The sequence below is a fragment of the Acipenser ruthenus genome, chromosome 33, assembly GCF_902713425.1.
Source record: "Acipenser ruthenus chromosome 33, fAciRut3.2 maternal haplotype, whole genome shotgun sequence".
Taxonomy (NCBI): domain Eukaryota; kingdom Metazoa; phylum Chordata; class Actinopteri; order Acipenseriformes; family Acipenseridae; genus Acipenser; species Acipenser ruthenus.
The window spans coordinates 1842636-1857837 of record NC_081221.1 but is presented as its reverse complement, the minus strand read 5'-3'; the positions used below and the strand labels follow the sequence as shown (position 1 = coordinate 1857837).

Here is a 15202-nt window from a genome sequence, read left to right as displayed (position 1 = left end):
TCCTTTCTATAGTTGAGAAGCATTTGACATTGGCACGCATCAACAGCATTGCCAATGCATGCTGTGTTCTAACAGGCAGGTATGTGGTTACAGAGTTGAGGGCTGTGGCTGCAGTGTATGATCACATGATCAGTGATTAAGAGGCTCGGGTGTGTCCCCATGAGGTAATCGGTTGTCTGACCTTGCCTGTGTGCTCAGCAGCACCCATACCCTCATTTCTAATCCCACTAAATGAAGGGGAGGACCGTTTACATTGGGAGAGGATGAAAAGGGAGTCTAGAAATGAAATAGGCTACTTGTAATAGTAATGAGAGTATTACTTAGGAGAACTAAACTGATTGTTTTGTCTAGGTGAGTTTGCAGTTAGTGGTAACTGTTTTATTGTGAGTTTTTAATTGTCAGTCCACACAGAACAATAAGCTCCGTTCCAAATTGAAGTCAAAGAGCAAAATGATCAACAATGACTGGTGATAATAGTATTTCAAGAAAACAGATTTAAAAAAAAAAGAAACCCTTCTTGGCTATCCTTTATAACTTATTGATCCATAGTTTTAAACTCTGTCAACTCTAATGTGAAAATAATATGTTTTCCATAGTAAAAGTGTGGTCAAGCATTATAAAGCACAGAAATGAATGGTAAAGCATATTAAAAAAAAACATAGTTAAGGGAAACAAAGTCAAATGCATAGTATAAAACCTGCAAGATGACTGTGTTAAACTTTTATAAGGGTAGTCAGTCTTAAAGCAGACGATAGGTCAAACCAAACACATAAAGAAACATTAACAAAAACAACTGGGATTGTTGAATAGATACACCTTTTTTAATGGGACTGACTGCAGAGAAGTGCTGTGTTTGTTTCTCTGGGTGGTGTGGGGGCTGGGAAGGTGAAGGGGTTCCATGTAAGTAGCCCTTCCGCTAATCCCAGTATTGTCCTCTCTGGCAGGGGGTCTACACTCACTAGCTGAGCTCATTGTGTGGCTTCAGAGCTGGAACTAATTAACTTCCCTCGGGCTCCACGCTCGGCCAATCAGCAGTCGGGGGAGGGACAAGAGGGACAGGAGACCTTGTGAAGCATTTGCAGATTTGAGTGGGTGACGTAAATAAATATATCTCTGCTTCACAGCTTGCGAATAGTCTATTTTAAAACGGTGCAAAAAAATAAAAATAAAAAATACCCAAATGATTTGCAATAGAAACAAAATAATACGCCCCAGAAATGGAGTCCTCATGTACATTTAATATAATATATAATGTTCTTCACAAAAAAAAAGGTTCATTCAAAAAATGTTCTAGGCATTAAAAGTATGGGCATTCTAAAGTGTATGTTTAGCTGTATATTCTCTATTGTATAATATATTATTTCATCTTCAGTGTTAAAATAATAATATTTTGGGGACAGTGTTAAACAATACAGACATAACCCCATTGCATTATGATGATAGTTTTTCTATAGTAGCCTTTTCTATCAAATCAATTGGAATTGATTTGATCAAGGACTTTGCTGCATGCATTAAGAAATTACAGGGAAAGTAACTCTGTGTCTAAGGATAACCATTGCACCCCAGGGTTGCACTATAGCCCGCTGAAGCAAATTCATTTCAGCTCATTTGCAAGTTATTAAGCTGATTTTAAACTCGCTCGCTCCGATGCAAAACACAGATTCAAATTCAAAGGATGTGGTTTGGAGTTCAGGGAAGGTGCAGCAGTTTGTATGGGGAATTGAAAAGGCCTGTGTATAAGGGTTATCTTATTGCTTCGTGTGCATTGAAGCTGCCAGCTCTTGGGTAAGTTGAACTCCTTTTTCGAATCCCTGACCAGAGTTCTCTGGTCTCCACGGAAACTGGGGACAGAGTACAAGGTGCAGTTGGAGCCTATCAGAGCGCAGGTACAGGAGTAGAGGGAGTAGTTCTGTGTGCCTCGTCGCACGTACCCACATCTTAAAGGGAAAGTCTGGTTTCTCTCTTTTTAAATGTATTTCTTTTCAAGGTCAAGTTCTACTTCTGTGTGAGTTTGTAATTAAAAGTAAGTGGTGTGGAAAGTTACACAGCAGCCAGTCCACCAAGGCTGACTGACTCTAACGCAGGTTTTTATTTTATTTATTTATTTTTATTTATTTATTTATTTCTTAACAGATGCCCTTATCCAGGGCGACTTACAATTGTCAGAAAGATATCATATTATTTTTACATGCAATTACCCATTTATACAGTTGGGTTTTTACTGGAGCAATCTAGGTAAAGTACCTTGCTTAAGGGTACAGGAGCAGTGTCCCCCCACCTGGAATTGAACCCACGACCCTCCGGTCAAGAGTCCAGAGCCCTAACCACTACTCAACACTGCTTACAAAGGTTCCAGCCCTTTTCACACTTCTTTGGATACACTTCCAAGCACAGTTCTCAGCAGAAACTGGAATAAACCAGTCACAATGCACGACCAAGACAACATTTCTCTCTTTTCTTTCTTTCTTTCTCTCCTTTCTTTCTTTCTTCAGCATTGAACTTGGTGTTTTGTTGACCTTTCTCTACAGAACAGTACAAGTACCTCCCTTTGATTTGTCATCGCCATGGTAGCCAAGACTGACAAGTGGAACTCTCTCGTGGGAAGGCTGGTGGCCCCGCCCTCTCTGGTCACGTGACCGCAGGGTACACAGTCTCTAAACCGGGGAGGTGACAGGAATTCTAATGTGTTGCTTGTTGGCAGACAGCGTGCAAAGGAGAGTGGCTTGGCTGGGAACACCAGTAGCAGGATATATAAGGACACAACAGGAGAAGGGAGCACAGGATTCGTACATGTACAACACTTTACGTCATGCATTATATGCTTCTACGGTCAGTCTCACTTAAGCTTTTCAAGGCTCTGTATTTCAAATTCACTTTGCCAGCTTCAGTTGAATGTAGTTGTATTCCTTTTATTTGTTGGGTTGTCAACCGAGTTATCCTTAAGAGCAAATTACATCTATATATATATATATATATATATATATATACCTGTATATATTGTTTGTGTGTAATATATATATATATATATATATATATATATATATATATATATAATTACACCCCCCCCCCCAAATAATTATAGGAAAATGTTTTGTAGCAAAAATATTGCTTTTGTGGATGAGGAAAAAAAACGTTACAAGTAATAGATGTCTACAATTATTTATTTCAGCAGAACTCAAAAAATGCTAATTCAAAAGTATTCATACCCTGTGATGCAATGATAGTATTGTCTACAAGGTGCTAGAAATTTCAATATGATAATTCAGAACCTAATTCTAGAAAATGCTGGATTGTAGGTGAACATTCTTAGAGTATAAAAGGGTTAGACACCGGATGATTGCTGTCATAAGTTAATATGGGGAAAAAGTAAAGAGCTATCTGAAGACCTTAGGCAGAAAATTACTTATTGTCATAAAGCTGGAGAAGGATACAAGAAGATGTCCAAGTATCCCAGTTTCAACTATTGTTTCTATTATCAAGAAGTACAAGACTCAAGGTACTGTCACAACGCTCCCTCGGTCTGGAAGAAAGAAGGTTCTTTCACCAAGAACAAAGCGCAACTGGACGTTCCAACACAACAACGATCCAAAGCACACATCAAAATCTAGTCAAAGTCCCGATCTAAATCCGATTGAGAATCTTTGGTAGGAGTTGAAGAAGGCTGTGGACAAGAGAAGTCCTCGGAATTTGAATGAACTGGAACAATTTTGCGTTGAAGAATGGTCAAAAATCACTAAAGAATCATGCCAAAAGCTAATTGACAGATATCCTAATCATTTAAAAGTGGTTATTATTACTGAAGGTACCTCAACTAGCTATTAATTTAATTTACCTTTTTTTGCAAAAACATTACTGAAATAAATAATTGTAGACATCTATTTCTTGTAACTTTATTTTTTTCCCCTCATCCACAAAAGCAAAACTTCTGGTACAAAAGATTTTTCCTATTGGTTTTTGAGAAATTTCTAGAAATGATAAATTTCCGTTGGGATATGTAAACTTTTGACTACAACTGTATATATACAGAGTGATTTAGAAAGTAAGTTTACCATATATGTGTGTGTGTGTGTGTGTGTGTGTGTGTGTGTAATATATATATATATATATATAATATAAAATTAGACAGCATTTTAGCAGTTGAAGTATTTTATTTAAAATAATAGTAAGATGAGATTTTAATGACTTTGTAGCAGTTTGTTGTATGAATTGGAGCGGAATACAGTTTCAGAACAGATTCAGATTCCGAATTCTGAAGGATGTAATGTTGGATAATGGTTTGCAATGCACAACCTCCTATTCAGCATCAGAGATTCATAGCGGCGAGGTAACACATTGCATTGACGTAGAATTCTGTGTTTTTAAAAAAAAAAAAAAAAAAAAAAAAAAAAAAGTTGATAGCATGTTTCAAGTACTATAATAAATGTAGTTTTGATAAATGCATTTTCACTCTGCAGCCAGTTTATCCCCCTAGGCATTTCAATTTACAACAAAGCTAATGTTTTAGTACAACAGGAACACATTGGAGGCGGTAGTAATTGTTGCCTTTTTATTGCTGTCTGTTTAAAGTCTTTTGTTTGGGGTGGCCTAACCCCTCTGTCACTTGACGCTAAATAAGATGCAATAAATAAATAAGACTTTTTGATTCTTTTAATAAAACGGTTGACAAACACGGTCAGATTTCAAAACAACGTATGAAAAAAGGGTAAAGGCTTTCGTTTGTATTCACGTCTGCCTTCCCCCCCACCCCGTGGACACACTTGAAAAATTGCTTTTGTTAAAATAAGAATACACAAGAACACATCTGTGTGTTTGCCAGCATTGAGGGAGGATGGAGGGGGAGCGGGAGTGTGAATCCTCTTTATTTTGTTTCAAAGAAGACAACACGTTGGAAAATTGTATGTTTCAGAAGTACCGACATTTAAAAAAAACTAAACGAAACAAAAAAAAAAAAAGGATGACAGGTGCAGAGGCCACGCTTTATGTGATGCAAAGAGATTTGCAGATGTAAAACTACATTATTTCAATTAGGGTTAGGGTAGGGTTAGTCTTTGTAGACCTGACTAATCTTAAACTCAGTATTCAAATTCTCTCAGGCACTTAATTACAGTTGTTTGGCAACTTCAGTTAGTACTACTCTGGTCTTAAATCCCAGTGAATCGGTCGACAGAATGTTACTGCAGCATAAGAGTCTGGCTGGACCACTGCCTGTCTTCAGCTGGCTTTCACAGTCAGCTTAGTATTTGTATTCCCTCAAGGTCCTTGGCAAATCAAATCAGACCAAATACTTGCCAGGTCTAATTAAGTTAGCCTATTGGCTTTTTTATTGGCTTTGTAACATTCTAAGATTTAAGTAATCAACACAAACACTGAGATTCCCAATGCCCTAGGACCTACATTATTATTATTTATTTCTTAGCAGACACTCTTATCCAGTGTGACTTACAATTGTTACAAGATATCACATTATTTTTACATACAATTACCCATTTATACAGTTGGGCTTTTACTGGAGCAATCTAGGTAAAGTACCTTGCTCAAGGGTACAGCAGCAGTGCCCCCCACCTGGGATTGAACCTACAACCCTCTGGTCAATAGTCCAGAGCCCTAACCGCTACTCCACACTGCTGTATAGTGCAGTTTGGAAAGTAATGGAAAATTGGCCATCCTTAAGGTGGTAGTTAAAAGTGAACATTAAATAAAGGGAAGAAAATGGATTTTAAACCTTTATGGCAAATCCTGTAGCAACAGCATGACGTTTTTAAAATCCTTCAGCATCTCTGATACAAGTAAACCCAGCTCTATTTACATTTCCAAGTGCTTTATAAAGCTGATAATTCCAAAACTGATATTTAAGAATCCCCTTAGAGCTGTGTCTTAATAGTACATGTTTAACAGTTGATGTTTTGGCTGTGTTATAACCTTCTCCCAAATTAGCCTTGAGGAAAGTTCAAACATCCCAGACAGGCAGTACCATCTATAGACGTAATGCTTTTTAAATGTATTTTTAGTCTAGCTCCTTTGAAACCCAGTTCCTATAGCTGAATCTACTCTGTGGTTTAGCGACTGGTATTTAAACCACCTCCGTTTGGAAAGCAACCTCTTTGTGTCTGAGTTTGTCACTTACGTGTGCAAGGTAAATTATTAGTTAAATAATGAGTGTTACTTGACTTCACTGGAAACAAAACAAAAAAGGCCCAGGCTGAGGCTTAAAAGGTCATGCTGACCAAATCCTTTGGTCAAGGGTCTGACCTGGAAAATGACCTGTTATTGTTATTTGAAAGGAATAATGGCATGGTGTCTCTTTTTCAAAAGGGAAGAAATCTGCATGACTCTGCCTCTCCATGGTGTCGCCTGACGCTGCCCTGATAGAATCTCCCTATGGAATGTTGGCATTTTCAAATCCCAACTGCCACTCCTAACATTAACTGACCGCCAGAATAAATAAAACACAGTCTTTTGAACCGCGCCTTGGTTTTAGTAACTTGTACCTGGTTTAACAAAAAAATAAGTAACTGGCTGAAAAAACGAAGCTCAAAAATGCATTACGTGTAAGGCATACATACAAACAATGGATTCTATATCCTGTGTTTTTGTGCATTGAGAGAGACTCTGGGTGATCTGCTTACTACATTACAGAACAATTATAAGACTTGGGTTACTCTTGACCAAGGGTGGCCAAAGTTGTCTCTTCCACTCCTGGTCTTTGTTCCAACCCTGTTCTGAATTGTTTAAGTGAACCTCCATCCAGACCCTGAAGTAGTTAAATCATTGTACCTGTTAAACCTGGAGTGGAATGGCCTTCCAGGACTGTGATTGGACACCCTTGCTGTAAACGCATCTGATAGCGAGTCTGAGGTTCACAGCAGCTGTACACTAGATGGCACTGAGCTCTATTCAGACTGCTTGCATCGAACAGGAGACGTCATTCCATGCTTGCATGTGGATGTTAGAATGTTGCAATGCACTTCAAAGCGACTCCTATTGCTAATTGCTTTCTTACCAAATAGCCAGCTGCTGCATTTGATTACCAGTTAAAACGCGAGAAGAGTGAGTGTGTTTTGAACCTTGCTTGAGATGATTGCTTAAGCTGTGTGTGTGTGTGTGTGCAAAAAGGAATGGCATTTCACATCCACGTCTGCTTAAAGATTGTGTTTACTGTTTGGAAGAGATTTTCTTTTACCATACAGTGCTGCTTCAAAAGGGTTTAGTTGAGAGTCAGATATTTTTGATATAATACAACAGCTTGTCTTGTGTCTAAAATTAGACTTTTAAAAAGTGGGTATTTCCACACACTTTTTTAAATATGGGGAATAATGTGTTTAAAATACATATCAAGAGCACCGTTGTCAGGTATATTTCTGCTCTCAGATGGTCTTTAATACAGGTTCGGGAATGGAAATAAGACTCCCATTGCATAGCAGTTTCATCCATTCCTGGTTTTACTATGTTTAACAAGACACACCTGAGCTTGTTACCTATAAACACTGTGGCTAATCAAGCTTGTAGTAAAACCTGGAATGGGTGAAACTGCTATACAATAGGAGTCTTTATGTCCATCGTTGTGGTTTGCCCCTCCTCACACTGGTTTTTATTAAGCTCTGAGCTCTTGCTGTCGCCACAAGCTGTTTTAGATCTTTTGATTTGAGAGGTTAAACATTACCTCCCGAAAAAGTGAGAGCCTGTTTTATTTAGTTCCAGTAGTCAGTCACAAGATGTGTTCAGTATGTGTCTACGTGCAGCCAGCCGGGTGCTTGTAGAAAAGGACAGAGAGGGCATGGATAATAAAAGAGCAGTAAAAGACCAAATTATCGCTGTCTATGTAGAGCAGCTGTTTGGCACTGTAGTGGTGTCACAGGTTCCGTACCCCAAAAAACATACGTTTAAAATGTATCTGGGTGCAAAAGTGCTTAATAAATGCATGCATTTTGCATTTAGATTTGTGGAAATGAATGTGTTCTGTATGCTGCCATATCCAGTAGTAAATATTCCTAAATATGCAACTGCAGCTTACTAAGCTGTACCATTTTTAAATGAAGGATTGATTTTCCTAATATACAAAGATAAACGGAGAATACACACACACACACACACACAGACACACACACACACACACACACACACACACAAATAGTTATCTGTGTCTTTACCATTGTTTACAGCAAACCGATTACCTAGAGAGAAATTTGCTTGTCAAACACATGCGTTCAGTATTGTCATTTGCACCAGTATCCTCTGGGTTTGCTTTGATTGTACACCGTACTTTCTGTGTGTGTTAATAGGGCACAGTAAACCAGCATCTCCAGGTAATTTTATTTAACAGTGTCTGTGTGCTTAGTGGTTTACCCCTCTTAGCCTTGGCCTGTAAAAAGAGTAGAATTGTATAGCAGGTGGCTTTTAAGATGTATGTGTTTATGACCTGCAGGGTGTGTTGGTACTCTAATCGTTTTTAAGATGTCTTAATGTTTTAAACTCTGTTCCATTTTGAAACACCTAAAGGTGCAACGCTGTAGAGCGCCCCTCCCCTCCATGTTGTTCTCTTTGCCACTCTGAATAAGGTTCCTACCTGCAAGTAACTCTCTGCTCAGTGTGTAACTTTTCAACTAGGATTATATATAGTTTAAGGCAGTGGTACTCAAATCTGGCCCTCGAGATCTAATCCAGTCCAGGTTTTAATATATTTAATTTGAAGCAGTTAAGAGGCAATTAACTAATTTATGACCTGGTTGGAATAAAGACCAGGACTGGAATTGATCTCGAGGGCCAGAGTTGACTCCCACTATTTTAAGGTGTTATTTCTTACCTTTTGCGTAATATTTATTTCTTAGCACTCAGGCCGATAAAGACAATGTTTGATACTGTGAGAAGCACACAAATGTTTTAAAAAAAAAAAAAAAAAAAAAAAACTTTTTTTTTTTTTTTCTATTTATTGCAAGACATGCATTTTGTGGATGCTTGCATGACATTCGTATATTTTTCGACATTTTACGATTTCAGCGTTTTGAAGTCGCAGATCGATGTCTCTAAGGAAAAGACTTACAGCCCATTACACTTTAGTTCTTATAGGACTAATGCGACTTGGACCTCTTCCCAGCTTTAAAATGAGAAAACAAGTTTCCTGGGAGATGCAAAGTCATCTTTTAATTGAAAATGTTCCCAGGTTGCATTCTCGAGTGAGCTCCCAGTTTGCCTGGCAGGGGCTGTTGGCAGAGAGACTGCAAACACTGGGATGAATACAGTGCTGACTGAATCCAGACAGCTGGAGGTCAAGGGGCTCCCCTGCCTTCACCTCTGCTGAAGAAACACAGCATACTCCCACCGCCAATATACCCCTTAGCTCTGCAGGGTGTCTGATGTGAAGGGGGGGAAAAAAATAAGGAAAGTTGCCCTGGTCTCCGGACCGAGGAGGTTAGCCAGTGCTGTATAAGTAAAAGGGAAATATTGGCGCATGGTCCGCACTGAGCCCTTTTTGCTTCTGAACCTCCGCTTCCTCAGAGCTGGAGCTGCTGCCAGTCTGTTTTGACCCCAACAGCCCAGCCCGAAAGCATTAATTTCCCATTGTCTCCAGCCTCAGGCCCTTGGCTGCCTGCTCATGCTAATCAACTAAGAAGCCTGGAAGGTCACTGGCAGGGCATTGTGCTTTCGCTCACCCACTCCCACGCTTCTTCAAAACACTTGTTGACAGTGCTGCTGTTGGACGCCGTTGTAAACGAGCTAAATATAGCTCCATTTTCCAATTAAAAAATGACATTTTAAATGAAACTAGAAAAGATTGAAACACACACACACACTATCCTTGTAGGGATATTGTGTTGATTTCTAAAACTTCATGTGAAGTAGAGGAGAAACAAAACTCTTTTTAGTTTATCTTTTCTTAATCAAAGCCTATTGTATTTTTCTGAAAGAGCAAACCCCAGTGAGGACCATAATTTCTCCCCACTCACTTTGCATCAGTGTCATCATGTCACAGGATGAGGCACACATACAGACAGACAGACAGACAGACAGACAGACAACCCCCCCTCACACATACAGACATACAAGCACACACACCTTTTACTCTCACGCACACACTTTCATAATTCTTCATAGTAACTCGCTTACAACGACCGGCTGCACAGTGTTTGTTGTCAGGCCTCTAATTAATCAGAGGGAAGAGGGAGGCCCAAACAGATGGGTTACTCTTGCCTGCAGTAAATTGGTTTTAAGTTAACTTTGCTTTCTAGTGTGCTTTAGAAAGATACCCCATTCAGATTCATCAATTGAGTGATATTTTTTATTTTTTTTGCATTTGATCAGGCATGATCAGATATATTACTCAGTACATTACTTAGTTAAATTGTAGGATCGCTATAATAAATAAAACAGTTTGCTGTCACTAGCCATTTTAACCCCTTCCCAATTAATGATAACTTTAAGTAGTAACTACCCACACGACTTTATAGTCGGGTTTCAGAAAACCCTTTTTCAAAAGGGTGGCATTAAAAACCTACTGGTATAAATCCTTTAACCTAGGCTCAGAGGGGGTGCATTAAGCCAATTACAATGTATTCTACTCTCCATCTCCTATTAAGACTTTTTTTATTGATGTCTAAACACAAAACATGAAAGCTTAAAGGGGTCTGAGTGCTGAGGTGGGCAAGAATTTCAGTTTCTTGAAAATGTTATTAGAGAAGGTAAAGACCTTGTTTTCCTGCGCAATTGTTGGTTTGCAGTGACCTCTGGTGGACACACATGGAAATACAGAATATATATCCTATTTTGACTACAGAATGCTGGGGACAGTTTTCCACCGTGCTGTAAAGATAAGCCATGAATCATTTTTAGTTCGATCGCTTATTGAAATGTGTTTGCTTTTTTTCAACAAAAAACAGGCAGCTTCACACATGTACTGATTTATTATCCCAGCAGGAATACTGAAGAAGCTGGCCCCAACTCCTCCCCTGGTCTCCTGTACTGTCTCCCTGATCAGGTGGTAGGTGACAGCCCTGTGCATGGACCCCTGTGCTTCCCAGTAAACCCAGTCAAACTGGCCTCCCCCGGGCCGCCGCACAGCCAGCCACCACCACCCACTCCCCTCAGCCCAGGTTGGGACCCCCCTCAGCACTCGGACCCCCAGGAGCACCTCGCAAGTCATGCCGGCCAGGTCGAGGGGGAAGAGGGACCCCTGTTCTTCACTGTAGCCAGCGACGAGGAAGACCGAGCCTTTCACGATGTCTCCACCCTCACAGGTGAGAGAAACAAAGTACTGTGATGTGAAGGGGAAGGATTGCTCACTGCCATCCTGTACATTGAGAAAATATAACAGTGTCCACTAGATGTCAGTATTTGCCTTCACTTTTTCTCAATGCATTGACACCGAGTCATGCCAGATGTTTTCTAGTCTAGTGTGTGGAAAGGTTTTGTATTTGTTTTTGTTTCTTCTTGTTCTCTCTCTCAGTTCAGTAGCTAAAGCATCATACCTGCGAGAAACAGTTGCAGGAAGGAGCGGTTCATTTTTTTAACTTTTTTTTAAACATTTTAAAACTAGTCGATCTGGAAAATGCAGTTTACATATCTGATAGATACCAGGGACGGAAACAAGACTCCCGCAGCAAGCAGTTTGATCCATTCCAGTTTTTACTGTGTGTAAAACCTGCACTTGTCACCTCTACGTCGTGGCTAATCAAGCTTGTAGTAAAACCTGGAATGGGTGAAACTGCTATGCAACAGGAGTCTGATTTCCAGCCCTGTAGATATATGTATAAACATTCCTTCCCAGATGATTCCAACAGCAGCTCCTTGTCTCTCCCTGCTTCTCCTCAGACGTGTGTAACAGTGAGAACGTCCCGGAGGTGGAGATTATCAGCTTGCTGGAGGAGAGGCTCCCGAGCTACACTCTGCGGGCGGACTGCCTGTTCGGCTATGAGCACGATGACTGGCTGCACACCCCACTGCTGCCCCCCGAGACAGGACTGCAGCTCACCACAGAGCAGATTGAGGAGACCCTCAAATACTTCAGTGAGTTCCCCTGACTTGCTGTACCTGACACAGCATACTGTATCAATCTATGCCGTACCATAGCACACCACATAGTACTCACACTGTACTGTACCATACTGTATCCTATCATAGCATAGCATACTGCATACTATACTGTATCAGTCTGTTCTGTACCTGACCATAGCATAGCTGCTCTATCATACCATACAATACTGTATCATGTCATACGGTTTTATAAAAGTCCTTCGCTGAGATGGGTCGGGGCTTGGGTCATATTCCATATTATGTAGTGTTGCTTTACCCCCTTCAGTGTTTGGGTGTGTGTTGGCTGCTTTTTTGCTGGAGGAGAGCCAGCTTAGTGTGCAAGCATGCGTGCGTGCGTGTGTGTGTGCACACAGGGATAGGAATTCCTGGTATAAGTTTTACTGCAGTAATTACACAGAGGACTGGAGCTCCCAGGGGGCGGCGCTCAATTGGCCGAGTGCCACCCAGAGGGGAGGGGAGAGGTCTTAGGTCTGCCAGGGTGTCCTTGGCTCACCGCGCACCAGCGACCCCTATGGTCTGGCCGGGCGCCTGCGGGCTTGCCTACCCTTTGTACTGTATTAATACCCTTAAAGGAACATTTAAAGTTCTTTGACAGACGTTTCCACAAGACGTTTCTTTCTCGTGTTACATAGAAAGTAAGCCTTTCAGGCATGAAACATTGAAAATAGCTGGTAATATATTCTTGGCCTCAGTGCCTAGGTAACACGCTCAGGTGTGTCTTATTAAACTCCTAGCAAAACCAGGAATGGATCAAATTGCTGTGCAGCAGGAGTCATATTTGCACCCCTGTAGCTTAACTGTGAAAGGGTAAACACAAACAAGAGAAAAAAATATTCTAGCATTGCCAGAAATTTGCAATGTATATTGTACATTGCGTTTACCCTAATCCCAGCATTCCACATCTCAAATAAGCTCAGCTGTTATTGGCTCATGCAACTAGAATGTGGTTGTCGTTGACGATTTTACCAGGTATTTTAATGTTTAACGCTGAAGAAGGAAACAATGTTTCATCAGATATGATTGAGGTTAATTTTCTAATAGGTGACTGATTAGTAAAAACTTCGCTGTTATTGTCAGTAAATATTGATTCAAGAATATAGTAAAACTCTCAGAGGAATCCTACTCAGAGGTGTGGACTGTTATCTTATAATGTAGCTCTTGTATCAAACTACCCAGCACAAAGGTGGAAGCAGTGTTATGTGGGAAACATCGTAAAATAAGGCATCCTGTGCTTCTTTGGAAACATTAAAACCAGGTTATAAAAGTTCCTTATCTTTCTTGAACCTAGGTTAAGCCTTGTGTTTATCGTGCAGACTACAGTCAGAACACCTGAGACAAATTTTGAGTTAACAATATAGGGGTACAGCAGAGGCACACCATAAATAGGCCTGATTTCTTTTTTGCTACATCTTGAACTACTAGGCCTGTTTGCGATCAAACTTGGTTAGGACATTCCTCAAAATCTCTACTCTCAAACTGAGAAGGTGCGTTGCATGTGTATGTGAATGTGGTTCGGTAGAAAAAGGATTTCTGATGATCAGTTTTAACCGATAAAACACCCTTGAAATCGGTGTATATACAATTTAATACAGAGCATTGTTTGAGACTTAAAGCTATATTACAGTTCGATAGGGTTGATGTAAGATCTTTTAGAATTTCAAACAGAATTGAAAATTGTGGCGAAGTGTAAAAAAAATGCCTAAACACACAAAAAACCCAGAAGAATGTGCCCATGATCTGGAAGACAGCAAAGGAAAGAAGCTACAGTTGAAGGGTGCAAGTACTGTCGTGTTACTGTACATATTGTGACAGAAAAAAGCGCTCAAGAATTTAGGAAAGTAACCGAAAACAATAATTGCATAAAATATATAAAAAGCGAAACCCCCTGGGGGTGAAAAAGATAAAAATAAGCACCGAAAAATGAAATGAATAAAGACCGAAAAAACAGAAGCCCTAGTTATAAAGCAAAAAAACAAAATTACCAAAACTGGCTTACAAGCAAAACCTTTTATGGTCCAAGTAAGTGTCCAAACCAGTTGATCATACTACTGTGTTGCTTTTATAATGGCCCTTTCTCATGCACATTCTTCCAGGGGCTTTGTAGTGTTTCTGGGGGAGAGGCTGGGGGGATGGGGTGTTTGTAATTAGCTGCAAGCAGGAATGAGGCCGATTCCTGTTTTTTTTTAAACGTTTTATTCCAATTCCATTTTTTAAATCAGTTCCCGATTCCAATTCCATTGGAACTTATATTGTAGAGACTTTGTTGTTCAACTGCTTTCATTTGAAGTCAATTTAATTGACTAACTAACAGTGACTTCAATTAATTTAATTTAATTTGTTGCCACTGTGAGAAGCTCATTTTAACAGAATCCTGCTAATTGCAAAATTTGATCAGTGATGTGTTGGGAGTTAGTTAAAAGGGAATGTGAACTGGGAATTGATTTTAAAAGGGAAATGGAATTGAAAACCCCCAACCTGGCTAGCCTCTTCCCTCTCCGTAGCCTGGCAAGCTAGCTTGTGGAATATCTAATGGGCAGAGCTAGCGGGTTTCTCTGCAGAGATAAAGACCAGGGAAAACAAAACCAAAAAAAGAGGCAGACCAACAATAGCCAAGCCGATGATCTGCATGACAATGGAGTTTGCTGTGGATTGTGGGGGAGTGGGAATCAGCACCGTACTTCTGCAGTACTTTGGTGGCTCAGTAGCATCGATTTACTCTACTAGTACCATTTTGCTTTGCAGTGTTTTGAAGGTCGTTTTTAAAGTTTTTGAAGCTTAATAAAAATGTTCTTTTTGACCTGAGTTGGTGACTAGAGAACGCTTTTTATGTTACACGCTTTGGCAAAATAACCTGGTCCAAATAGTGTCCTGTGTTGCAAGTAGTATGATAATGGGAGGGTCTTTTAAAATTGTATTGGATTTTATCTTAGATTGAAATGTTTTCTATTAAATACAAGAGCAAAAACAGCTTTGATATGAAAAAATTGTATTTAATGCTCACTGGATTACTCGTACTGTAGTCTTGCCTATTCCCCCATAAATATTCAAACCCATAATGGTTTTCATAGTTACTTCAAAAATTCTCCCAAGCACATTCTTGCGCAAACTAATTACATATATTGCGTATAGACATTGTAGTCCAAAGCCATCGTTTTTTTGAATCAGAAATGCTGAATAA

General features: G+C 39.8%; 1 protein-coding gene across 6 annotated transcripts in view; it reads left to right on the top strand.

The window, feature by feature from the left end:
• Positions 1–2709: 2709 nt before the first annotated feature.
• LOC117433496 (trafficking kinesin-binding protein 1-like) overlaps positions 2710–15202 on the top strand; it is a 30392-nt gene continuing 17899 nt past the window's right edge. For 5 of the 6 annotated variants that reach the window (XR_004548939.3, XM_059006573.1, XM_059006571.1 and 2 more), the window contains exons 1-3: positions 2710–2829; positions 10909–11228; positions 11803–11997. Coding sequence is in view for 5 of the 6 variants with exons in the window: in XM_059006573.1 (XP_058862556.1) it covers positions 2810–2829; positions 10909–11228; positions 11803–11997 (535 nt within the window). In the remaining variant the exon portion in view is untranslated. The remainder of the gene's footprint in view (positions 2830–10908; positions 11229–11802; positions 11998–15202) is intronic. The other variant, XM_034055798.3, reaches the window with a different exon arrangement.